This window comes from Notothenia coriiceps, unplaced genomic scaffold (genome assembly GCF_000735185.1).
Source record: "Notothenia coriiceps isolate Sejong01 unplaced genomic scaffold, NC01 NC01_scaffold00000339, whole genome shotgun sequence".
In the NCBI taxonomy this organism is placed as follows: domain Eukaryota; kingdom Metazoa; phylum Chordata; class Actinopteri; order Perciformes; family Nototheniidae; genus Notothenia; species Notothenia coriiceps.
The window spans coordinates 7,953,867-7,981,813 of NW_011333040.1; the positions used below are offsets into that span (position 1 = coordinate 7,953,867).

The window sequence follows — 27,947 nt, forward strand, 5'->3', positions numbered from 1 at the left end:
GGTGTGTGTGTGTGTGTGTGTGTGTGTGTGTGTGTGTCGGTGTGTGTGTGTGTCTCTCGAGCGGTCGTACCCTCTGCTATAAGTGCTGTGTGTGTGTGTGTGTGTTTCGGCCAGGTTTCTTCGCTGTGCGCTGGCTATGCTCCACTCTCTGGACCGTGGCCAGCTGGCAGACCGCCTACCGGAGCTCCCTGGCTTGAATTCTTAAAAACAATCATTTGTAGTGTGTGTGCACGTGATAGTGCGTGAGAGTGTGTGTGTGTGTAGACATCAAAGCCGAGCCACACAGACACAAAATCTGTCTGATAGACGCACACACTCTCCCTCCACAAACACACACACACACACACACACACACACACACATTCTTGCTCTCTTTTCCCCGCCGCTGCTCTCTCTCTCGTGTTCACGTTCTCCGACTCTTTCTTCGAATCTGATTTAACACAGTCACTCCGGGCGACATTAGCGCTCATTCTCGAGGCTTAACTGTCGCTATTTATCGCTCGACGAGCTGCAAATGAGGCAGTTGAACAAACAGAAAACTCTTCTCTTCTTTTTTTAAGGCTTTAAAGCTGCATCAGGAAAGATTTTAAGTGTAAGAACAGGCTCTTACAAGTTTATCTTCTTACCTTAAATGACTACTTTTGGCTACTGCAGAAGTGTTTTGCCTCTATGAGCGAGAGGCTGTGTTTAAATGTGGTGTGTACACTACTTTACCAACAGGATGTGACAAATGAGAATGTATAGGATTAGGAGGGAATAAACTGCCTCATCAACAGTTGCAAAAGTTGGACTCACCATCATTTACTTTTCCTGCTTCTCTGGTGCAAACAGTTTGAAGTTATGATAGAAATAGATTTAACATCCAAATGTGTTGAATTTTCTTGATTTCACAAACATTTCACATCTAACTGATAAGTCATAAGGAGGCCTTTACACAGTAGACATGTTTTATCAGGAAAAGCACAGGTGAAACTAATAGCATTAACGAGAGAGCGTGCACAATACCAGGAAGTGGCTCACCTGAAAGGAATGCAGTCCTAATTATTGTTATTGATTACATCTGTGATTTAACTCTCTATGACAAAGTGCAGGGAGCCGGTTAAAGGGTTTGAATGACATCCAAGAAAAACAAAAGTTAACGTCCGCCCCGAAAAGATGACTGGTTTCCATTTAATTCCCGGGCAAACATGTTTGGAGATGTCAAATACTTTCCTAAAGGCGACAACACGGGTTGTTATCGCTTACTTGCTCCAATTTGTGAAAAACTGGCGAAACGTGAAATAAGGATTCTGACTGTTTCCACCGTTAGTTGAGAAACACAGCCTGTGGCGGAAGCTGTCTTTCTGTTGAAGCCTCTTTTTTTTTTAGGTTATCTGTTTGGACCCATCTTGCTGTCAAATCCTCTTACACACATATACACACACACACACACACACACACACACACACACACACACACACACACATAGTTCCCTCTCCTCCTGTACAGAGTAAGAAGCTGTTTTAGCCTTGTGTTTTGCGGGCTGTTTAAAATGTCATTTTTCTCTCGTGTCTCTGACTTCAAAGGCGCCGCGCTGAGCTCTCACTCCCTCTTGCCAAATCCTCCAATCGTTTCTGATTTAGTGAGTTGGCCATGGGCCGAGTAGCACCGGGACGGGCCCGTTTACAACCGGCCGAATGGTGGGGAGAGGGGGGGAGGCAAGAAGAGGGAGAAACAAATGAGGAGAAGGAGTGGAAGCAGGGCTGAAATTGAGACAGGAATAGGAGGCGTCGGGCTGCGAGGAGGCGATGGGTGAGGGGAGTTTGGAGAGATGGGAGCTGGATATAAGAGATGGGGGGGGGATCGATTGAAAAGAGAGGAGTGGGGAGGAAGGAGGGCCACTTGAAAAAGCTGAGAGGAGCGAAGGTGGAAGTGAAAGAGGAAAGCAGAAGGAGAGGAGGAAGAGGGAGGGGGAGCATGTGGTCAGAGGAGTGAGGAAGACGAGTGGAGGGGAGGTCTGGGACAGCAGAAGAAGGAGAAGAAGAAGGAGAAGAACAGCACATGGACACAGGAAGTCTGGCGCTTTCCACTCACATGCCAAGTCATCAGATGGCGGTGTGTGTTCACACCCCGGAGATGTCGCAACCAAACGCACCCCACTCCCTTCAAATCACTGCTACCGACAATAAGCAGCTGTTCACATGTTGGAGGAGAGCTGGAGGGGAGACAAACGTCTTCTGTCTGAGCGGCAAATGTGCTCCCAAACACTCCCAAACACATAGCGGAAATAAGACTTAGTTATTTATTTTCAACACCTTTAAATAATTTCGTACCACGCCCAACATTAAAACAGTTGCTGTTAATGAATTCACTTTTTTTTTAACTCTCCATTGACCTTTCAGACGCCCCGAATCTCGGTCCCAGTCACTCCGAGGTCAATTGGATTAGACATTCAGGAATATATTTAAATGATGTGCCGTGGTTTGCTTGAAATATCAAAGCATGCACACACACGAGTGAAATTTGTAATGGAAATGCCTTTAATGACTTCACTGGCTTTACTTAATGACTTAATGCCTTTAATGCGTCGCCACATTTCAAACAGTCGGACTCATTTAACTGATTTCTTTGGCCTTCCTGCATATTTTATGTGAATTTTAGATAAGTGCAGCACTGATGTGGGTGTAAAATCTGTTTTGAGGTTGATAAAAAAAAGTGGATATGTAAACATTTATTTTTGGGAATTTGTATGCAGTGGGTGTTATTTTCCATAAAATATGGTTATTTTGACCCAGTGTTACACAAAACAGGCTTTACTTTAAAAATATTCCCTAGTGCGTATCTGGAATACAAGTTTAGTGTGAACAATCATTAACAAATAGTAAGATTTGGTTAAGTGTACTGACAAAAAGGGCCAAAACAACCACATTTTTCACCGCATAGTGACTAAATTAACCCATAGTTGGTGCAACTTTGTCCTAGAAGCCAATTTAGTTAGTGTGTATATGGTATTTAAATGTAATATGAACAATCAGTAACTAATACTAACATTTAACCGTATTAGGTTAAGTAAAATAACAAAAAGGGTAAAAAACAACCAGGTCTCCACCCCATGGGGACCACATTAACCCAGAATGCATTGGTGCGATTGCGTCCCAAAAGCCAATTTAGTTAATTTTTAATGCATTTGTGTTTTTTCTTCTTAAATTGAATTGACAGTTAACACTTCCTCTCTGCGTCCAATCGTAGCTCGTCTGGCTGCAGCCTCCACCAGCTGTCTCTGCACACAGGGGGTCGTCTTGCACGCTGCACCCGGGATGTGCCCCCTGTACCCTGGGTAGAGCTTCTGAGGTGAGGGAGGGGTCTGTCTGAGTGAGACTCATCCACTGCTGACTCATCTCCCACACACACACACACACACACACACACACACACACACACACACACACACACACACACACACACACACACACACACACACACACACACACACTGTGTGTGTGTGTGTGTGTGTGTGTGTGTGTGTGTGTGTGTGTGTGTGTGTGTGGGAGATGAGNGTGCATATGTTGTATTTAGTAGGAAAGGATCTTCCAAGAAAGGCGGGAGGAATGCCAGGGGAATATGATACGGATCCTGCATTACATGCGAAGGCGACTGCGCTGTCCTGGAGGCTCATCCCCATTGTGAGCACCGACCGAGGCGAGGATCGTAGTATATTGGGTTTATGGAGTGGCGTAGTGTGGTATTTGTTGAGTTGGAGTTGGGGCGTACCGCGCGAAACAACACTGTAGTGACTGGCGCTTCGAATGAATGTCCCGCCGGGGTAAACGGCGGGGGGAAGGTGTTAATTAGTCATGGGTAGTTTTAGTGCCTTTCCTGGATCTAGTCCTTTTCCAAGGGGTATACCGTGATCCTAATGCGTATAGTTTTTGGCTGGTTCCATGTCATGTGGCCTATGCTTAATGAGTTTACTGTTGATGAGACTAGCAATAATTAAGCTACTCATACAGTAATCATTTGAGGCTGCAGCAGAAGTCGTTTACATTGTGATTGCGTCTCACATTAACCATCGAACTCCAAAATATGTTTTCATTGTGCAACTCTGGTGGTATCTGAGAGTATGGAGCCCACTTGTTTTTTTTGCCTAAAGTACATTGTATTTTCTGTGCGATCGTTAAATCAATAATTGTTCAAATGACAATGTTTCAGGAGAAGAGTCTAACATCAATCGTCTGAGGCATGAGTTCTTTGAATACCGATAAAAGCTGTGTTAGATTGCAGAACTACAGAACGTACTACGAAGCTAGTTCAAGATTAGGGTTGCTGTGTTTTATATTTGTGAATCGAGAGTCAAACATTGGTAAAAGCGGAATACAAAAAGTCAGATACGTACACTCGCAGTGCTTGCTGGCCATAGTACATGAGTTCGAGACTGTACGGTGTGGGTAGCGTTATAAAAGGTGAACGTTGTATGACATTAGGCGGCGGCAAAATGTGGTACGGAGTGGTAGTTGAGGCACATGACAGGACAACGTATACGTATCTTTCAGTGGATTCATTGTTTGTTTAGCTATTAAATCACTTGTGTGGACTGTTTTATAGAGGTCCAGGATGTTCCCTAGTAAAAAAAGAGAAGCCTAATGTTGGGAAATAAATGTATTTAGAAATATTTAACGATAATTATGGACGATTCTAAGGATTTCCCAAAGCCTCTCTTGTATTAATGTTTAAAGTCGTGTTCTGCGGCGGAGCGGATGAGGTATCCTGTTCTTGCCTCACTCCCGGCGTCGCGTCAGCAGGTGCACTCAGGAGGGCTGCTTTGATTCTACGAACAGATCCGGCCCTCAACTGCTGTCCCTGTTCTTCCCCTTCGATCCCTTCCGCCTCGTATCCTCCACTTGCCTCTGACGACGCGTTAGCCTGGTTGCGTCCTCTGCGCATCGAGTAAGCGTCGCGCCCTGAGTATTATCTCGAGTGTCACCATCTTTTTCCTACGCCTACGCGCTCCTCATCTTCTCTCGTCCTCCTCATCTCCCGCTGTCACTCTTCCTGGCTTACCCGTTCCTCCCCGTCCCTCCTCAACGTGACGATCCGGCGATTGTCGCGCGTGGCGGCAGCGAGCTTGGGTGAGCGACAGGACGCGCGACGTGTCCCGCAGGAGCTGACGGCGGTCGCGGTCGTCAACGGCGGCGCGCGCGCGGTGCGCGTGAGTGGATATGCGTCATGGATGGCGTCGCGTTCACTCTATGAGAGGGACCTCGCGAATATTGATAGGCGCTAATAGCAGAAAAGAAGGAGGGGAAAAAAGGATCAGCCACACGTCGGTGTCGAGGACTGGAGGGTGGTCGTTGTGGTTCCCTCAGGCGAATGGCTGACAGAGGACAGAGAGAGAGGCACAGGTCCAGCATGGGTCATTAATTTCTAGAATGTTTTTCTATGCCCACTGTGCTCACTGTCGCTGGCTTAGAAGAATATAGTTGAAAAAGAGCTTTCTGTCTCTACTGTCTACTCTCTTGTAGCTGAGCTATTAACTATGTTCAGATATATAACATGTATACTTGAGAAATGCAACGCTTGCTTTGCTCTGGTCCACAGACTGAAACAGTATTATCCAATAAAAACAAAATTCTTTATCATTCAGTTTTTGCACAGCCAGCATAGCTGTAGCTTCATATTAGGTTACGGTGGAGTGTGAAAGGTAACTCTATCTTGTTATTTCGTCTGTTGGTGTTTTTTTAGCGTACATGTTAGAGTTGTTTATCAAAAATTAGTGTTGTATTAATGGTATTTGCTGGGTGGCTGAGCCGCCAGCAGATTCAAGCAACAATAAGTAAGCTTATCAAACTTTATTCTGACAACTTTGGAAGGAATACGGATGTTGAATATACTGTTACTCCTTATACTTTCTTTCTGAGGTTAGAAATCCTTCTGGCTTGGGGCAGAAATGTTGCCAGTCAAACTTCTTGGGGTCAAAGCAGTTGGGTAATGGTTCGATTTCAGAAGGGAGATCCATTGTAAAGAATATTCAGGTCTAGAAAAAAGAAAAGTGACATTGAACAACTTACTACAGATTCTCGCAGCGTTCATATTAATGATCAAATTGAAGAGATAAACAGATACGAAGAATTGCCAAAAGCTCGCTGCTTAAAAAAGTACTCCTCTGAGGTGGTCTATATTCTTGCAGCTGCTCAATTTAACAAAAAGTTTTTTACTTGTTTTCAGACGACATCAGATCTCGAACCGATTATAAAAGATATATGTCGTATCCATGTGCTGCAATTTACAACATGGTACATGTGCATAGCGAACTCACCTGGAGATGTGACAGGAAGTTTGTCTTTATCTTTTTTGAAACTAGTGTTTGAGAAGTCATGCCGTTGTCTCGGCCTGACGGAAGCTGCAAGGACCGCTCGCGCAGCGTTGTGTTTCCTGTCGAAGATGTATTAGCGCATCAGCTCGTCTGCCGAAAGGAAGCTTGTTTATCGATGAGTATAAAGATCGAAGCAAAGCCGTGTACAAATCGCTGAAGAAAGAGGATATCAGTTGATACTGATGTGAAATAAGGTGCAATTAATCTAAAGCTACATGATGAGGAGATGATATGGCGCGGGGGTAATGAGGCATCTCAGCTTTCATTAAACACCACGTTTAAGTATGGCATGCAAATAAAATTAAGTATCTAAACCACAGAATAAGTATCTAGTATAAAGTCGCAATAAGCGGCGACATGAGGCCCACTCCTATAAAGAGGAGATAAATTAGAACCATGAGCTAAAGAAGATGGTCACATCTGAAGAAGGAAATAAACAATTTTACACTTACCCCAGGGGTTGTGAGCAGAGAGATTAAGTTTGGAGCGCAGACAGGATGGGGAAACGACATTGTCCCTAATGTGTTGTTCTGCGGACGGGGCATTGGGTAGGGGTAGGGTGTGTGGGAGGTGACAGCCAGGAAAGTGGGGTGGGGGGGAGCCGCGGATTTTACTGAGACTTCCTTTCCGTAATTACGCCGGCAAATGGAGACAATAGCAGAGAGCTTTAAGCATGTCGCGGACTTTAGACCAACAGCCTTCTGATTTTTAACCTGGTTAAATGTGGCATCAATATAATATTTGGAATAATTAATATGCTGATTTCACTACATAGTAGACATGAAGTACCATCCGTGTCGTACAGCGCGTATACTTAGTTCCATTGATTACACCCAAATTAAACCCTTTTAATATCCCATATTCACACTGTATTAGTAGCCCCTGTCGACACCCCTATTATGCATTAATACACCCACTAAATCATGTTACAACAGATTTACCTCCTATTTACGCCATTTGTATACCCATATTACACTGTAATTTGGAGGCCGCCTGATATTACACTGTTATTACACAGTAATTAATCTGATTATTACACACAGGACCCAGCCTGTCAAATGACTGCAACCCAGGATACAGGAGACATTCCTGAATGTTATTGAAATAGTTATATGAAGCAGTGGAGGTGATGCGCTATACAAGAACAAAGAACAATTTCTGCACACAAAAAAAACCACGTATTATAAGATTATGGTACCGAGCGGTCTGCACATAGTCTTCAGTTCAGTTGCTTTCAGATGTACTTGGTCTGAACAGCCGTCGATGATATTTAATGTCACTATTGGATTGTATTACAGCAGTATCACGCCCCATGTATCCTCTGGGCTCGGAGGCAGAGGCAGAGGAGAGGATGACAGAGAGAGCAGATCAACCTCATGTCATCTGACAGAGAAATGATCAGAGGTAAGATCACACACACACACCATCCACAGACACACACACACACCACACACCACACAACACACACACACACACACACACACACACACACACACACCACAACAACACCAGTGCAACCTGGTAGCATCTATCAGGTTTTCTTCTCGTCTGATAGCTGCACTCTTTTATTCTCTTCTCCAGTCTGCCGGCTTGCTTCTCTTTTCTCTCATCCCCTCACTCCATTTACTCTTCTCACCTTGATGTGTATTTCCTGTACCCTCACTCTCTCTTGCCCCCCCCCCCCCCCCCCTCTCTAAGATGAGATGTGGTGCATTAATGTTACAGGGACTAATACGAATGTCTCTGAAGTATCAGGCTCTTATTATGTAGTCATATTAGGGGAAGAACACATATAATGAGAACTCATAGACCAGGCACAAGATGATAGCTGTTCCTGTTGCCATCACATTTTCCTTTTTCTTGATGATTATAATGGTAGTAGTGGTAATGAAGATGACAAGGATGAAGATAATGATCATAATGATGGTGATGGTGACTATAAGAGGGATAATGAAGATAATGACAAAGTTCAACGCCTCAACAGGGAAAACAAGGAGCGCGTGGAGTTCGCCCGGATACACCCTTCCAGTAGTTGCCACGGAGACCTGACCTCTCACCTCCTGGTTCCCGGGGGGGCGAGCAGGTTGGGGTCGGACCCGGCCGCTCACGCTCATCCGGCCCACCACCACTGGATGCAACGCACAGGAAGTCCCTCCCTCTGGATGGGACACTCATACGGTGAGTAGAGCGGAGTGGAGGGGCGCATCATAATGTTTTATGGGTATGGAAAGTGTATCTGTGTCCCACACATTTTTAAAACAAGGCAATTTAAAGTGCCTTCCAATAAACATTGAAATAATTAAGACATATGGCAGCAGAAGGATTATATAAAATACATTTTAAAACTTGTTAGATAGAGTAGGTATAAAAAACAAAAACCAAAGTGAGAGTGCGGTGTAAGATATTAGATTTAATGAAAAGGCAACGGTAAAACTTTAAAGTCTACAGTCTTAATTTAAAACAAGTTGCAGCAAACCTGCAGTGCTTAAAACATTGTCTGTCTAATTGTATGTTTTTAGATCACATGTAAGTCAGTGTAGGGGTTTGTGAAAGGTCTTTTATTATTGATTATTGTTTTCATGTGTCTTTTGTTCAACCATGTGGCCAACGTTCATCATGCTTTAATGTTTAATTCATGTTTTAATGTAAGAAACCCAGGTGTTTAAAACTATACATTTACAAACCTTTATTGACAGAACATAGGTTTAATAACAACAGCAAACCGTTGACTTTTTTTGTCATCAAATCATATTCATATCATATCAATCAAGTCAAGCCACAATATAACGTTGTGTCTTACTTTAATTGAAGTGACTAACATCTGAGTCCTTTAGTCTTGACATGACACACCTGGCAAAAGACACACAAAAAGACAAGGAAATGGTTTTTAAAAGGGTGCTCTCTTCTACATGTGTTTTGTTTTTGGTTCAGTGGATTCCACATGGTCCATTCCTTATGCAAACCACAATCTTTTCAGAGAAGTAAAATAAGTATGTAAATGCTTTCCTCATTTGACTAAATACATTGTTTTCCAGGTCTGAGTCACGTGGCGATGAGCCCCGGCTTCCCAGCGGGTCTGCAGCCCGTCATGGGGTCGCTCACCCAAGACCCCAACTCCCAGCTGGTGGTCCTCCCGACAGAGCCCGGGCCTCATCATCACCTCGGTAGTCTAAGCATCTTTTCTTACAACACACACATCCAGCAAAGCTCAGACACTCACTGCCCCCTTCGCTCCCTCCCTCTCTCCTTTTGTACCATCGGAGCCGCTGCCATTTCTCTCCCAGAGTTTTAGTATCATTGGCTAATCATAATATAATGCTCAACTAAGTCCCTCTGTCAGTGGGACCGTGTTTTATAGCTTTGTTAATGGGAGCAGCTATTCCATCGCCGCCCTCTGCATGTGCCAAGCGTTATGCAAACCATTTCAACTGGCGCTCATCTCTTGTGTGGTGGAGCACTGGACTTTGTGTGTGTGTGTGTGTGTGTGTGTGTGTGTGTGTGTGTGTGTGTGTGTGTGTGTGTGTGTGTGTGTGTGTGTGTGTGTGTGTGTGTGTGTGTGTGTGTGTGTGTACGTATGTGTATGTGTGTGAGATCTTTCTTTTAGCCATGATATGTGATCTGACTCATGTTTGAACCTTAGATATCCAGTCGATGGTTGGAACAGATCCAAGAGTCTTATATTAGTCAGCACCCCTTAGGAAAATTAAGATTTTCTTTCTTCCTCTCTCTCTTTTTCTATCCCTCCTCTTCATATATCTGTATTACTGGTATACCAATTCTGGGAGTTAGATAACCTTTGTGAAACAATTGAGGGGCACACTTTGGTGGATTTTAACAGCTGACTTTCACACTCACAAAGACATTACAAACACCGTCTGTTAGGAAATCAGCTGGCTGCTTGGACGACTTTCCTGATTAATCATAAACAGTGACTGCTTATTACTCGTTCACTACTTGCTTACTCTTGATCCCTCCAATCCTCTGTCTTTCCATGTCTGAATCCCTCCATCCCTTTCCCAAAATGTGACTCTCACTTCACAGGCACTGAAATGTGTGACGGGGATTCATATTTTCTTGAAAAAATAAAGCTCCTGCTTGTTAAACTTATACAGCATATGATCCCCTGAACATTCCAAAACTCAAGTGGTGCTTGGCCAAATTCATACAAGAAAACTCCTGCTAAATGAAGAGGCACTCAAAAAGTGTTATCTGAACTTGAGATGTGGAGTTTGAAGGTTATAAAAATGTCAGTGGTGCAGTTCTAGACATGGAGGATCTGACGTAAGCTATTGCATCATGGGAACTGTAGTTTCATTTATTTTGTTAATATGAAAAAGACTATGGGATAAGATGTCTTCAGTTTAATAAAAGTACAGTGACCCTTTAAATGACTTCTGTACATCAACAGATAATAAACAAAGAGAATAAAAACATTACAAAAAATAGCCTCATCATCACCTTTATCATGGTTTTTTAAATAGTATATTATAGTTATACTTTAACTGAAGAGAACTAAAACAACATTAAAGCCGGAGTTACAGTATGACATTTTAACATGGAAACAGGAGAGTGGAGGAACATCATAAAAAGGACCAAAAGATATTTCAAGTCTAGTGCGGCACAACTGTCGTCACATTTTTGCTGTTAAACCTTGAAACCCTAAGCTGACAGCAGGCCTCGTTTTTCACATTCTGTAAAACTGTGTAGCAAAGATGAACTGTCTTTTGAACTGTTTTTGAGATAGACATGTCATCTTTATTTATCCATAAAGCATAAACTGTCAACGCTTTTTAAGAGAAAAAATAAAGGGAAGGTAACATGCTGCAAAACTCGCAAATAAGAAACATGTTCTTTGTTGTTTATTTGCTAAACTGCTGACTGTATTTAACTTCTAAGTTGTTAATTTGTTGATTGCATCCTGGGCTAATGCCATACAATCACCATTTAACCTTAATTTGCAGAAGGTTAGATTAGTAGATCAATATCACTCTCCTGTCTGCACACTAATATAAAGCTACAGCCACAAGCTGGTTAGCCTAGCTTTGTAAATATACATGGGAAAACAGCTTATATGGCTCTGTCCAAAAGTAACACAATCCACTTAACAGCACCCCTGAAGAACATGAATTAACCTAATTAATCCAGATTAAAAAATAAAGTCTGAAGGCAGATTTTATTACCTTTGAACCTATCAAGGCTAACTGATTCCTCCTGTTTCCAGCCTAATGCTCATCTAAGTAAACCAGCTGCAAGGTGTAATTAGATCTATACTGTACATACATGAGAGTGATAGCAATCTTCCTATCTAGCTGGCAAGCTTCCCCTTGCATTTCTCTCATTTCAAATGTAAATGTTTCTCTATTTTAACCTCCTTACTATGCAAATTCCCCAGTTGGTGAGCATGACGGGACGTATTAGGGACACCTGGATCCTGCTCTGCATCAAAACCGACCTGGAACTGCCAATCATGTTTGTAAGGGAAATATTTTCCAAAGCCCATAACTTTGACCCAGTTTATCAGTTCATACTGTCCTGACTGAGCACACGCACCTGTAACCTTTTATGCTGTGCTCTCAGTGTTCTGTCTCCCTGTTCCTGCCTGTTGCCGTCAGCTGATAGAGGTGTTATGATTCTATCTTGTTATGCACAATGTTGATTATTCTCTCTGAACTAGCTAAATACATGGGTCTGGGGTAGAATTGACGTGGCAACTCTACCGTGAAGTCAGAACCTCTGGTTCTGTGATTTGTTGTGTGAATTCTCCGGCCGAAGCTCCTAATAAACCATCAGAGTTGGACATCTAAGCTCCAGCTCTCCCCGTGTCCCCTTCCTGAGTCGGTGACTCCCACTGCATTGCTACACATAAGTTTTCCCCCACAATGTTCAGATATTTGCTCAGGTAAAGAGGCATCTGGTTTGATAAAGGAACACGCGTGCTTCAAAAAGAGAGCTGTTCGTAAAATAAAATGGGACCAAACCCACTAATACATCCACCCTCCTCAAATCCATCTTTTTGCTTTCACCAATATAAACAGCTGAGAGGGAGAGCCACAATTAGTCCTCCAACAATATATTGGTTGGTGTAAATGACACATGGATGCACTACACAAAAATAAAGCTTGACCAGCAAACACACTGCACATGGCTGTATCTCAGTGCTGCTACTGTACACTGCACCGGGCCTTGTTGTGTCCTGGAGAAGAATGACTGCACCTTAAACCCAGGACTCAAACCTGCTCAATATAGATGCTGCTGATGAGACAAGAAGTTTATGAATAATAATTTTCTACTAAACAGCTTGACCAGAGGAAGATTCCACTGCATTCAATGGCAAGCCAACTAATGCATGCTACCAAACACGACACGTTGGTAAAAGAAGAAGAAAACTGTAAGGGACCAAAAGAGGTCAAACATTCCAGTATTTCACAAGAAATAAGATTAAGATTATAAAATAGGATTTGCGGAAGTTCCACTAAATTATATCTGAGTTTTATTTTCATGTTTTCTTTCTCTTGTCACAATTACACTATGAATCCTTGTATTTGTTGTGGATCTCATTGGGACAGATTATATAAAATAGCTAGCTTTTAACTTGATAACATTGGGCTAGGTCTGCTAAAAAACCTGGTCATATAGAAAACTTAATTATCGTTTTGTTTTTAAATCCTTTTGAAATAACTGGACTTGATTTGATTATCTTTTAACAGTATTTTCTTTTTTTACCTTTCATTATGAAACTGGTCTACTATGTTGTATTGTCTCATTTCCCCAACTGTATTGTTTACCATCCTGATGATACTGTATAAATAATTATAATTTTGCTCTCTAAATGTATGCTCTCCTGTGTCACATGCTTTGTCTGTATTATATGTTGTATTTATTTCTCTGCAAATCTGTGTGAATGTGATCACTAGTCTGTGTGCCTCTGTGTCTGCGGCCAGATGGATGTGGGAGTGTGCATACTGCTGAGCCAGTTACAGTGACAAACAGTGCTAAAACAGACACCAGAGGGAGGCTCTGGTACAGTCTCCATCAGGTAATACAGCAGAGAGCCTGGCCACAGTGTGAGAGAGCGTGGCATCAACAGAACAGAGAGCCCTGGGCTTTTCCAGAAAGATCAATGAATGTGTCTACCTTAGAGTGCCAACCTTTAGCCTCAGTATCAGGCTGTGTGTGAACTGGACAGATGGATACATAGACAGGTACAGGCACACACATACATGAAAGAGACCCTCCATAAGGCCTGGCAAACCAGACAGACATCTGACACTTGATCCCCCTCCTCCACCCTCCCCCAACCCCAATCCCCTTTCCTCATTGACCCTCCTCATCCAGCTTCTTTTGTTTCACACCACTGTTCATCCCTAGAGGCTGGCTGTCTGCACAGAGCACTGCACAAAGGCACAACAGACTTAAACGTTAAATACCAAAAGTAAAATACTTCCTTATTATCCTTCCTTTATTACAAATCCAATGATTATATTCAATGCATATAAGCAGTAGTGCTTTTTGGGGGGGAAATCCCTTTCTCATTGGAAATTACACAATACTTTATGATAAAAACAGATTTTGAACCAATAACATTAGCCAATTCCTCACTGTCTACAGCTAAATGGTAGACATTTTTAAATGTAAAAAGTAATCATTTTAATGAAAGCTATGTAATTTGACACTTTTATTTACTTTCTTGATTCTTTTTTTACCGTGGCTGCAGTGCAGAGGAGTGTTGGCGACAGCATTGGGCACAGTAGTGGCATCATTAAACTATTCTTCCCAAGATGCTGTTTTACAGATGACAGAATGTATCTCAATTAGTAATAAGGTGTCATATAAAATGAGCAATTATGACTGAATTCAATAAAGCATGAGGATTTACCACCAGATTAATGATAAACAGATAGAAGTTGTAATTGGATACATTAAGCTTATTATCCATTATGGCCAGTTGACTAGACTTCAGTACTGAGAGTATTTCGTGCATAATATGTACTCTCTTATCGTTAGTGCTACACGGTTTCCCTCTTAAAGACCATAAGATAAAGTAAATGAGAAATGTAATTAGGTTATCTGGGTATTTTGTAATGTATTTTGTATACATATGCTTTCATATTTAGTTTTCACATTATCTTTTTGACACATCTAAAACATACCACTACATCTAGTCTGAACTGTGTCAAATGCATTGGTCATCTTTTAAGACTATGTACAGGACTGGTTAGCAACACATATTTAGACATTTTGGACCAAAAGTCCTAAACCGTTCTGCATTTAGCCCAATTCAGCCATATAGGTGGAGTCTGGGGGCCACTATGAGCCCTGAAGTGGGGTTCAAGGAGGTGCCTAGCATCATTATGCTATTATAGTATAGCCTACTTCACTATTGTTAGCCATTGTGTTGTCCACTGCTACCCTTGCACCAGGACAGTTGCAGGCCACATTAATACGTAGTCATCACATTTTACTCAAGCACTCTCCACGTCAGCGTACAATGCCATCCAAGTAGCCGGCGGCGGTCTCTTACCTGAGCTGTCCATGGTGCTGCAGTCCTCCTCTTTCAGCGGGCCCGCCTTCGGTCCTAGGGTGGCCGATACTGAGCCTGCGATTGTGGCGCTGCCGCTGCTGCTGCTCCCTCTTCCGACACTGAAGCTATCTCCGCCACTATCGACCAACTGCAAAGATTCATAGCCATCGTAACTGGTCTTTTTCTTGTAGGCCCCCAGCAAGCTCATTACCGAAGCACACAAAAAAGAAAATTAAAGACAAAAGAAGCTCCAAAGACGTAAAGGGCTACGCCGCGCCGTCACCGCAAGCACCGCCAGCACTGCTGCTACTATTGCCGCTGGGTGCACCACATGTCCGGGGACGAGAGGACGACAGGTCGTCTCTGTTTTCTGGAGAGAAATATCCTGCCCGGTGGTCTCTCTCCCTCACTCTCTCGCTCCCCCTTCTCTCTCTCCCTCTCTGTCTCTGTCTACCGCCTCCTCTTTTCTCAGCAGCACCGCATTTTACTACGACGCTTTGCTGCTGCTGCTGCTGCTGCTGCTGACGCTTTAGTCCCCGGCTAAGTAAAAGGGAAATCCACCCCAACGCTCAATCCTCTCATGTGGTTGCTGCATCTATTATTCACATTCTATAATCAGTCCTTCTGATACTCTTTTATGTGTATTTTTCATTAAACTCTTTTATATGTTGTTTTTATGGAAATTGTCATTGTCATTACATTTGCTCTCCTGTCCTATGTAAAAAATGATTGGTACTCAAATGTTATGAACAACACATTTCTCAGTCTTGGTGGATTTCCCCTTTTAAAAGCAATTTTCCAAATGGGCTTCAAGCCAATTATGATTATTTTTCTGTATAGGAATGGTGGCAGTTGTTCCAGCCCACATTTGATTAGTTTTCATGATTGATTGATTGATTGATTTGCCAAATATGTTCAAGAAAAATGGTTATGCCTATACAATTGTGAAAAATGCACATAACAATGTTTTAAATTCCTAGTTTTGTCCAAACATGTCAAAAAACATATTCTAGTGGTAAATGAGAAAAGCATAAACTAACTTGTAGGCTTAAAATACTTATATGATTTATTGGTGATAAAAATAGTTGCCAAAGTCATTGCTCTACTGGCTTGCAATACAGATGCAGATTGTATGATATGGTCTATAACCATGATTACACGTGGCGGCAGGTACATGGTTAAGAAGATATGATAATGGTTGTGTAGTGTTAAAAAGTAGAAATAAAATGCATTAAAACATCTAGTGAAATAACCAAATAGGCAAGGCCTAAATTATGAGTTTAGGCCCCCAATAGTGGACATTTGTCATTAAAATCCTGTGTATAAAATTAACAAGGGCGCCTGGCCCTGGTATATCAAAGACGAAAAATAAATGGTCAACTTTGCATACCATGGTTTGTCAGAAAATGGTAACTCACTCTGAATTAAAGAGGATTTCCTCTGTACTTCATTAGCATTCTTGAATGTTAATATCCTATTATTAAATCAATTAAAATCTAAAATTGTTGTAATTTTAGCTTGTAATTTGTGTGTAATGAGGGTGGATACATGAAGGACAAAACACACTGATGGCATGCTTCCTTCCTTGGCCTTGTCCCTTGGCAACAGAAACCCTGCATGGTTCTGAAAAGAGGACATGAGCCTGGGAAACTCTTTTCGGAGAGCAGGCGGGAGCTCAGTGCACAGCAGGAACGGAATGTCCGAAAGGGAGGAAAGATACCCCCGCCATCACCGGACGCAAAGCGCTGCCACTACATTGTTGCCATGGAGCTTCCTGTCCCCTGTGCCTACCAATATTTACCCTTTGATGCCCTTGTGAGTGTGACTGTGTTGGATGGAGCAAGCAGGTGCTTTAAGGTCCTAACAATATCTGCCACGATCAAAGACAGACATGTCCGGAGCCACACAAAGATGCAAGTAGAGCTTAGTCTGTTCATCGTTTGATCCATGAAAGGGTCAACTTCTTGATAAATCAAATAGTAATTTGTATAGTTTTAACTTCATTCACTACTTCAATCTTTTCAAAGTTGCTTTGTCATTTAAAGACAAAAAATATTAATTTACTGAGAAAATAAAGCTTATCAACTAATAATGTGAATAACAAAACACTGAAAGCAAACATATAAAAAGGATATCTTCTTATTAGAGCAACATTGCAAGTTAGTACTATTTTGGCCTATATTTTAAGACTTGACCTCCTATTGCAAAAGTATTATTATGAGCATTGTATTGTGCACCATACTGATGTTGGGCGACCATTGACAGTATGGGCAGCTGACGCTCAACAAAAACAAGAAACAACAAAAAACACAATAAAGCTGCATCAGAGACGCTGCAAGAAATACTAAATAGCCTAATGCAATGCTCAAAGCCATTTTAGCAGTATGACATTCCCTTTTACTCTGCTGTGCCTTGTTCATATATTTTCATTGGTTTTTACCATCACTCTCAAGGATATATTGAGGATTAATGATTATCCTTGTAACAGTTAAAGCAGAATCCAGGAATCTGCTGGATCAGCTCTCCCTTGACATAAACAGACGGTGGACTTGAATCTGAGGTTAAGTCTTTAGATCCTGTAATCCATGTTCTGTGGGGTAAAAACTGAAACATGACAGATTACTCGTTGGCTGCTACTGTATGTGTCTCTTTTTTTCCAGAGCAAGACTATGGCATCAATGATGCCCTAGTTTTCCACTACCACTTGACAGATAGGTTATGCATAATGAATACGTTATATTTGGTGCTAATACTCTAATTCCTTTACATTAGTTACTCCAGCCCTGTTTAACACTGCAATTGACAGTTTACTAGCACAGCAATATAAAATAAGGTGTGTGTGGATTTCTGCCTGCAACACCAAGCTGCGTTAAGCTGCTCACGTGACGTGCATGACGCTAGTCGAGATGACGAAGATGGCTATTGGACCAAACAAGAGAGAGCTGTCATCTCAATGTAGAGCAAGCCCTACATGATAAAGATAGTGATCATGATAATACTAGTAATCAGGATAGAAGGGACAGCACATACAAATGCCAACTATAGCCCTATAGAGGCTATGCGTAAAAAATAAAACACCTGTCGATTTGCAGTCGGAGTGCTCTGTGCCTTTAACTGGTGTCCTGAAATGCCGCTCCATCAGCTGATAGAAAAATCCATCTGAAATCAAAACAGCAACCTTCACGCTGATAATTAAATCTAGTCCAGGCGATGACATTTATTAATATAATTGAGTAACAGAAGCGATTGTTATTGACAGAACCAGACTGCAATATTTAATGTGTGAAAATAAAATGGTCATCCGCTGCACACAAAAAAACACATATCATTAATTATGCTCTTGTGCAAAAAAATAGAGGCCTTGAATTTGGGTTATAAGATGAATTCCTCTCATAAATTGAGAATGTAATAACCTCTCCGAGCAGAGATGCACAATGGTGGGAGGGAGTGGTGTGCATTTACAGAGGCAGCTGATATTATGTAACATCCACACACACATCATGATGCTTCTATACCTGGTTAAGGATGCAAGATACAGCACGTCTCACGAATCACGTATAATAGCGTATATAAAAAACGGATTACTGTACCTTTCAGAGAGCTATACCATTCTCCCAGGACATGCGTCTTGTGCCGTGGTGGAGATGCGCTTTGAACCACGACTCCTCTCACACACACACACACACACACACACACACACCGACCTTTGATTTGTCATTCGCAGCCAGTCAAAGGTCAACGCGTTAAACGTCCTGGGAGACACACAGTCCTGCAGGGATTCCCCGGTATCTCGCGAATAAGCTGTCGGTACATTTACAGAGCATGCACTACGGCTACGGCATCATCATAAATCACATTTTGGCATATGAGCAACAAACTGGGTCCAGCGATGGCGATTGGTAGATCTGTAGATGATGTGGATGAGCGTTGCAGTGCAAGGTAGTGTGGATGGACAGCAGAAAGTGCGCCGCTCAGCGAGACAGCTTGGTAAAACCTAGGATGGAGCTAAACAACGAGCTGAATGCAATGACCGATCTATTTATCTGTTTACCTTTAGAAAACGATAGTCTAAAAAACAACACTGGTGATATTCACTAACATGTCGAACCTTTTTTTGTATTATTATGCTCACAAAACGGCTGATAACTACCAGTAGAGGTCCCCATAACAACAAAGATATAACTACAATGCAATACTGTGCAGCATTACAGGTTTTGGACAGACTAAGAGCAAAATTAAGGTCCACGTATGAACATACAGTACTAGTGCTGTGTCACGGTAAACACATCAGATGAGACTAATCCGTGAGAATCTGAAACGATTTAGATCGAGCTCTACGTCAGTGATCTAAATGGGGTTTATTTACAGATATGAGAGTATTGGACACGAAAGGAGATGTACAGTTACACAGTAGCCGTATCTCGAACGAGTGTGTGTTGTTATGCCTTCATTAAATCCAGCCTAGGCTTTTAGGTTTAATATGCAAATTAGTGCACCTGCTGCTTCCTGTTTTGCTCACTTGAAAGACCAGAGAGCAAGAAGGGAGGGCCTTTTCTTATAGTGGGAACAAAAGTTGTTTGTAGTTTCAACCAGGAAGGACAGTATTCAAAATGTAAACTTGACATGTCTAAAAAAATAAAACTGCTATTTAATTTTCAAAACACTCAGAGCTTTATAATACCTAAGGTTCAACTTGTGGTTACATGCCCACTTGCTATAATCCATTGTTCACACTGAGTATTACATCCTGAAAGCAACTACAACGACCCAACTTAATTAGTATGGATCATCTGACTAACAGTGCCAAAAATGAGGATACAGTAAAGGACAGAAGATTAATGATGTTGTATACAAGACACACACACACACACACACACACACACACACACACACACACACACACACACACACACACACACACACACACACACACACACACACACACACACACACACACACACACACACACACACACACATTTGAGGACATATTTTTATTGTTTTCTAAGAATGTAACATGTTAGGACAGCAAGGTTTTAAAATATGAAAGAAAAAAAGCACTCAATCCATATTACACAACAGCACTGGGGTGTGGTCGCACAAAATATTTGTACAGCTCCCCCTCACTGTACAAACCAAAACACTGACTGGCATGTTGAGCCATCAAAGACTTCTTTCTAACTCAAGCTAAATATTTGTATCTTTGGTATGCCACAGCAAATGTTTTTAACCTACTTGCAAAACCGACTATTTTCAGACCCTCAAAAAACATTGATGAAAGGCAACATTCACCTAAACAAATATGATAAAGATGTGTATCTGCGTGCGATAGGTTGCTGCATTGGTGAATGTGGCTTCATAATTAATTCAGTTGTTCATTTCTGTCTAAAAAAATAACTAATTCTACAAAGCCAACATTTTACATGTTCTCTAACCTGCAACAGTGATGTATACATTCAAACAATCTGAGAAGTAGCATCTTTACACGCGTGATGCTTCCCAAAAAGTGACCATCTTTAAGTTGAACTGCTACTGCAAAACAAAGCATTTTCTGAACCACTATCTGACATTTTGATGAATTCAATCTCAAGGCAACCACATGTTTAACGAAATGTAACAGCATTAGGGGTTCTCTTTATTCTGTGCATTGGTCTTCATCCCAGCCACAGAGCGTGACGTTGAGTGCTTCTTGAATATTGGACAGGTCCAGCACCAGTCCAGTAGATTGTCCTGCATGTTATCAACTGCAGAGTGCATACTATTCTGCAGCATTTCAGTACAAAAGTAAGAATAGAATAGCAGTTTATACAGTGCACATTTTTCACGTATATTCTAGAAATACTGTGCGGATCAAGCCAAACAATGAGCCATGGCTTTGCAGGATTATTGCATATTTTACAGCTTATTTCACACTCTGAACCTTTTTAGTCCAAATTGATTTATTTAATTTCCGTGTAAAATTGGCTTTTGATACAACACTATGTATATGTGATGTGAATCAGTGAGTCAATTAAATCTAAGTTGAGATTTTATTTATTTATTTTTAAAGTGATTTTGTGATGTGCATACATTCACATTAATACTAAAACTCCTAAGTCACTTGCCTTTGGAAAATAAGTTGGAGGGTTCCACACCAAAATTATGACTATAATCAAAGAGGCGACAATATGATATTGTTTGTCTGATTATTAAACGTTTGTTTAACGTGTAATTATTCAAATGTGGAACAAGAACAGATTATTTATAATTAATATTCCATTTGTTTGCCATCATTAAAGTTTGCAAATGATCATAATCAATTTTAGTGCTCACTATCATATATATAATGTCGGACTGTGATATGTTGGTCCGTATTTCAATATTCTACCATACTCCTATTGTTGAAGATACAATCTTGAAACTGGGGAGCTTTAATGAAGGGAATCCTTCTCTTCTAAATCTTTGAACCGTTTTATTTCTCTCTTAACCTTTAGTGTCACCACAGCTACCCTTTATTTTAATTCAAATGTGTATTGATGCATATTGCCTTGAAATATTTGAATTCAGCTATGATGTAGACAATCAACCCAATCAATAAAGCTCTAAAATACTTTAATTTGAGAGAAGAAAAACTGTTGTTTAAATCACAACATATTGGATAACTACAGTTTTGATCAGAGTACTTATCCACCTCTAAACCTCTAAATAAAGGAACCTGAAATCTGAGGCCAGCTTGTTGGAACATCACATCTCTTCCTGTGGCGGCCTCTTCATGTTTCCCCTTGTTCTCCTTTCATTCATGGGGGTGTCTGGGTCTGGAAGGCATCTGAAGGCTGCATGTGCATCTTGGCACTGAGGAGGGAGTTGATATAAGGCCAAATCCTGTCTGTCTCTGTACCGGAAACGGCGTGAAGGATTCCCTGTGACCTGAGCAAGAAATGACAAAACAAATAAAAAAGGAAGGATGTGTAAAATTTAAATATTGATTAAATGAAAGGCAGAATATGGTTTATTAGTCTGTATATTTTTAAGACAATCCAAAATGTTTAATTGTATTTTAAGTTATAAAATTGGATACTATTGATCAAAAAACAAACAAGACTTCATAGTTGACTGCTGAATAAAATAGTTTGGATAAACTACCAAATTCACACGATCCATTTCATGGCCTCCATGTTTTGTTTGTGTTTGGCTTTGATTGCCCATGTGCAGCATCTGACTGCATGTAGGTATTTTACTGCTAAAAAGAGTTTAGTATATACTGACTTGTATAAATCCATGACAGGCTTGGCCACATCTTTGTAGTATCTCAGTCTGCTCAGCAGGGCTTCAGGTTTGTCGTCATCGTGCTGAATGAGGGCCTCCCCGGTGACGTCATCCTTACCCTGAGACATGTAACACAAGGTTCAACAATACAACAAAGGTAAACTCAAGATCTCTCAAAATCTTAAAGCATATGAGATTGGACAGTGCAATCACACTGTACAGTAGGTAGACACATGCAGTTCCTACATTCACATCTGTATCGATACCACAATCCTTTGGGTAAATGTATTATAAAGATATCAAGTACATAAGGTCATTATTGGCAATGACATTTCTCCAGGTTGCTTCATGTTCCTTGAACTTTCCGGCCATTGTTTAATGCAAACAAGAGGTACTATTGCGTAACTGTAATATCTAGGTTTCAAATTCCTTTCTTTTTTATCCTCATCCCGTTTCATTTCTGCATTCTGTTTAATTTTTTTTTACAAACTACAGCAAAACAACTTTATCACGTGCCATATGTTCTGTAGTGAGGCAATCATTGGAAAACAAGTTATATACAACATATGACATTTGCTGTCAGGGCTCTGAAAGACTTCACTTACAATACTGTATTATCTAGAAAATATCCCCTTCAGAATTTTTTTAATATTTATATAAACACTTTAACACAATAAAAGTGCAGGATTTTTATGAATGTTTTACATGGTGTTGTTAGTATGTTTATTGTTCTTTAGTTAAAATGTATGTGATGAACTCCGTTAACTTGTTTTATAGGTCATAAAAGATGATATCTAGAGATTTGAGTAAAGAAAGGAAACAATACAAAATATTCAACTGAGTGAACGTGACAAGAAACTTGTGAAGTTAAATAACAAACAGCAGGAGTGTAGATGTTGTTGTGTATGATTGTGGTGTAGTTAATTAGGATATTGTACTTCAACTGGTTTCAATCTCTAAATTAGACAAGCTTCCACCCTGCTGAAGCCCGGCATTCATTCCAATCAGCTTCAAAACACACCGAAACAAATCCTGTGGTGAAGTAAATCCGAGCAGAATATTTGAAGCACTATGACACTTGTTGAGACCTTCACTTGTGGCGGGTTAAAGCCCATGTTGTAGACTCGGCCACTGGCTGCATGCACCCAGCGGTCGCTCAGTCTCTCCCTCAGAGTCTCGTAGGGGATGTTCAGACTAATGACCAGGTCCAGCTGGCACAAACTGTTCAGGGCTCGGGCCTGGGACAGAGTCCGGGGAAAACCTACACAGAGTACAAAGGACGAACAGGGAAGGTGAGAGACCAGGAAAAGTTTGCTGATATATGACCTTTAATTTCCACAATATTTAAGATTTACAGGGTATGTTTGTCTTTGAAGTTGTGACTAACTTCAGGAATAACAGGCCCTGTCACAGTTATGTACATTTCATTTCCTGTTCCAATGATTGCTAATGAATAAGCTGACAGCAACTAAACTTTGATGAAAATTCATTGACATTGTCTGTAGCCATGACACAATAACCAAATTGTGTACATGTGAATGAACTTACTGTAGAGTAACAATGCGCTCAGTTACATAACGTGTATGAACCATAACCAGCAATAACAAGACAAGAGTCAACAGAGCTGTGCAAAAATAAAGTGGTGCTTTGAGCTAAATGCGAACAAATGTTGATGTTTAGCAGGTAATGTTTACCCGTTTTAGCTGGTTGGGGATTTGGTCATAAAAAAAAGATGTTGGACAGATTGAAGGTTTTACCTAATAGTAGTGCTAGTGAAAAAGTCAGTATGTCACTAATGTTATTGCAATTCATGAATGTATGTACCTAATAAGACTCTTTTCCAAGGAGGCATTTTCAGTTGCTAAAGCAGGAAAAACACAGGTGAAATGAATCTCATTAATAAAGGCTGCATTCCATTTAGGTTAGCCAGTTTCAGGTTTCTGGTATTGTGCATGCTGATTCACAGACATGGCTTGCTAATGCACTTAATAGAATGGCGCCATTATTATGTAATTAATGTCAACAGACTTGTATTGATATAGAGCCTTTCAAATCCACTGCATGCCCTCAGGGCTTCATCTCTAAACGCTAATGGTAGAGTTGCCATATAACATGCCATATTGCTCATCAGAGATCTTATTTTCACACTCTCACACAAAACCTTTCCCAAGTGCACTTGAACATACGAACTGGAGGAGCCTGGAAATTAACGTCCAATCTTACAATAAGTGGACGACCCAGGAATAGGACACAAATTCCAATATTTCCAGTTATTAGTTCAGGGAAAACTTTGACCATGGGTAAAAGGTAATCCTTCAAATAGTTGCTGCTGTAATGCAAGAACAATTTCAGACTATATTTGACAATAAAGTATTACCATATCATAGTTGTGATAACATATCTGGACCAACAGAACAACACTTCCATTCCTAGATCCTCAATGCTTGTTTGAATAAAAATAGTATGAAGTGAATAAAAGCAGAACAAGAAATAGAATATTTTAATATTACTGTATGTCTACTTTTGTTATAAAACGTGTAGATTACACTAGGAATGAGATTATATTGCTATGATCTCTATGGGGAAATTCAGCACCAGAGATGTTGGCTGGAATTCAAGGTCTTGCTCAAGGATCAATCCGCATGGTTGGTGTTGACATGGCATGCTTACTGTAAATATAGGTCATTTAGTTTTAAGGTCACTTTTTCTCTCTTGTTTTTTGGTTTTAGTGCTTTGGTATAAATATGTTTGGGTTTTTCTTCTGTTTATTGCTTCCTTATGTGGTAGAGTGGAAACTGACAATCGCTGTGTATGTTCCATTGTTTGGTCAATAACTAGTTGTTAAATATCTCTCTAACCACCGGAGCATCATGCTGCTCACAAATGATTTACTGGGAGGCCCCAATTAAAAAGTAACATGCATAAATGTGTCCATGTTAGTTTGTTGGGCAGCATGGGGTTTATCTCAGTCTATCTGAAACTGAAATAAATGCAGGCCTTTGCATGTGTGTGTGTGTGTGTGTGTGTGTGTGTGTGTGTGTGTGTGTGTGTGTGTGTGTGTGTGTGTGTGTGTGTGTGTGTGTGTGTGTGTGTGTGTGTGTGTGTGTGTGTGTGTGTGTTATGAGGGGATTTGTTTGCACTTCTCTTTTGCCGAAAACAAGTATTTATTTGCTGTTCATGTTTCAAGGTTAAAAACACAAAATAGTTTCATCAATGTTTGGCATCTCACTTGGAGATAGAGGGTAATACTTAACATGAACAAGACAATGATCCGCTAAGTTTGTCATCATCTATGTTACTAATGCTCAACCTAAATGTTATCAGATAACAAGAAGAAACATTTCCTATTCCTTTGTGAGCTAACACACTTCTGAGGCAATTTCATCAATACTTGTTTTGTTTGTATGAACATTGCAAAATATTACATATCACATACACAATAATTGACAAAAGAAAAACCTGTTTTTTATTGACTGACTAATGTCACTTGGCACTGAATATGATTCTATTATAATGTCAAAACTTGGAATAAAGCTCAGGAAAGCATTTGCATCCTCCTGATAATGACGATGATCTTGTATCTTTTATCTTTAATTTGAATCTGATGCAAATCTGATGACTAATGTAAATTGAATAACAGTGTGGAGCATGCAGGGACCTGCTGATACTGGAGTCAGTACCTCGGGGTACTAATCACCCACAGATGTAGGATAATTTTTCCACTTACTTAATCCTCAGAGTAAAGGAGCAATACATTTGGCACCTTTAGAGGGCATGTCTCCAAGCATTCAGAGGGGTAGAAACTGCTTGCCTGAGCCGCTTTATTATATGATACTAATTCAGAGCTGGGCTGAAGAGAGAACAGGAGCTTTCTGCCATGTTATTTTTTCATTTGAACTATGTTGCTGTTCACACAGCGCTTGAAAGGATATTCTTAGTTCTACAGTTTAAGTGAGCTCACATGTTTGTCAGTCTAGGGATTATGTGGGTGGCACATGGGGAAGCCAATCAGATTTAAGGAGTGGCTGACAGTTATTACTGACCACAATGCTGCATCAAGGAAGAATGTATCCCTCACTACAAATGATCAAGGCAAAGGATGGACGCTGCTATATTATAAAATCATGCTAGTGTCATATAACGCATCAGTAGAATATAGAATGCACTCTGAGTGTTTAATAACTTAGAAAATTATTTCATACCGTCTAGCAGCCAGCTTTGGCCAATCAGCTGTTCCAGTCTGGGCAGCATCAGTCTGGTCATCACATGGTCAGGCACCATCATGCTTCTTTCTACGTAGCTCCTCACCAGCACACCTGCCTCTGATACACAACACACAGGTAAAGATGCTTCCAGCTGCTGAATTTTAAGAACAAGCCAGGACAGGGCCTGTTGAATATACCCATGCCATGATAAAAATAAACATTTGGTAAGGCACATATCTGGTTAAAACTCTCACTGCAAACTCCAGACTGTAACTTTGTGCATCTGTGGATTATTTAAACAATCACACATTTTGAACTAATATTTTATAAATCCTAATACTATTAAAAGCAAAAAGGTTTTGTTAATGACACAGCAAGTCACAACTTTAAGGAAACGTTTCAGTGATGGCAACAAAGCAGCACACAGGTTTTGAAGCAAGCCCTCTCCACTGGATTCTAATTTAGTAATCAGTGAACATGGGCTTTACACATGCTTGGAATTGAATTGTCCCAGTTGGGAGGCTATAATAAGGACGTTTAAAGAGACAAAACCAATGGTTTAAAGTGCATGGTTGGGTGAGTTATTGCGATAAAACATTGATGAGTGTTTAACTGGAGTCAATACTGAGTCATTGTGGGTGTTGGGCATTTCACCAAGTTAGGTCTCTGAACTCAATACAAATCAGATAAAGATTTAAGTTTGTATTCATCCAAATGCACCGTATTTTAGCTTGGATTGTAAAGGTAATTTGTCAAATGAGCTTCTAGAAAACAACTGTGGAAACTGCGAACGTTAGGATAAAGATTCACATGCAGCATACAAACACAGACTTCCCTTGTTCCTGTTAACACACCAATATAACTTGCAGAAGCATCATACCTGTATTTGCCGCTATGCTTTCTCGGAGATAGTGGCCACTGGAAAGATATTGCAGGTCAAAGCTTTGAGCAATCCTCTTGCATATCGTTCCTTTCCCTGATCCTGGAGGACCCATGATAGCAGCTCGGAATAACTTGGCCATGTCTTCCTGTGTAACTGTAAAACCTCTGGGATGCTCAAATGTTAGGTTGTCCTTTCCGTGTGAAAAGAAGGAAGTAAACCTCCTAATTAAAAAAAGATGAGCGCATGAGCGATCAAACTGGTCAAAAGCCTGGCGTGCTTCTAAACTTGTCTTGCCAACATAAACTTCACCGTGTTTCTTTACCCTGCGGTTATTTGCTGTTAAACACTAAATGCGCACATTGGATCTATCCTGCTCGGATCAAGTCAAAACGCCCTTTTCCTTTTTTCTTGCAGGTCGTTTAAGGATACATTACAATCGCCTACGTCTTCATGGAGAGAGACTTTTGTCTGCGAATGAATGGGGGAGTCTCCCATACGCCCTATTTTTCTGCGCACATCATCCAGTAAAAATGCGGATGACTGATTCGCAGGAACTGCCGGGTAAACTGGTTACTGTAGTTTTTAAAGAATTTACAAGTAATGTACATCAACAACAACAACGACAACCGCGAAAATCTAATAATCCTTGACATAGGTTACAAGGAACATGAAGTGCCGAGAATGCTGTCTAAAATTATAAGATACGACGAGGGCGAGAAGAATATGTTTTTTTATTGTAGGCTAC

General features: G+C 40.8%; 1 protein-coding gene and 1 long non-coding RNA gene across 2 annotated transcripts; one reads left to right on the forward strand and one right to left on the reverse strand.

The window, feature by feature from the left end:
• Nucleotides 1-7,712: 7,712 nt before the first annotated feature.
• LOC104944326 (uncharacterized) lies at nt 7,713-9,543 on the forward strand. Its single transcript, XR_798210.1, has 3 exons — nt 7,713-7,753; nt 8,334-8,527; nt 9,385-9,543. It is a non-coding gene; the product is annotated as an uncharacterized lncRNA (long non-coding RNA).
• Nucleotides 9,544-19,846: 10,303 nt separating this feature from the next.
• On the reverse strand, nt 19,847-27,677 carry ak4 (adenylate kinase 4). The gene is made up of 5 exons (XM_010769861.1): nt 27,200-27,677; nt 26,317-26,436; nt 23,203-23,375; nt 22,115-22,233; nt 19,847-21,775 (listed from the first exon to the last, which is right to left on the reverse strand). The coding sequence occupies exons 1-5, from the start codon at nt 27,339-27,341 to the stop codon at nt 21,646-21,648; spliced, it is 684 nt and encodes a 227-aa protein (XP_010768163.1). The 5' UTR covers nt 27,342-27,677; the 3' UTR covers nt 19,847-21,645.
• Nucleotides 27,678-27,947: the final 270 nt, after the last annotated feature.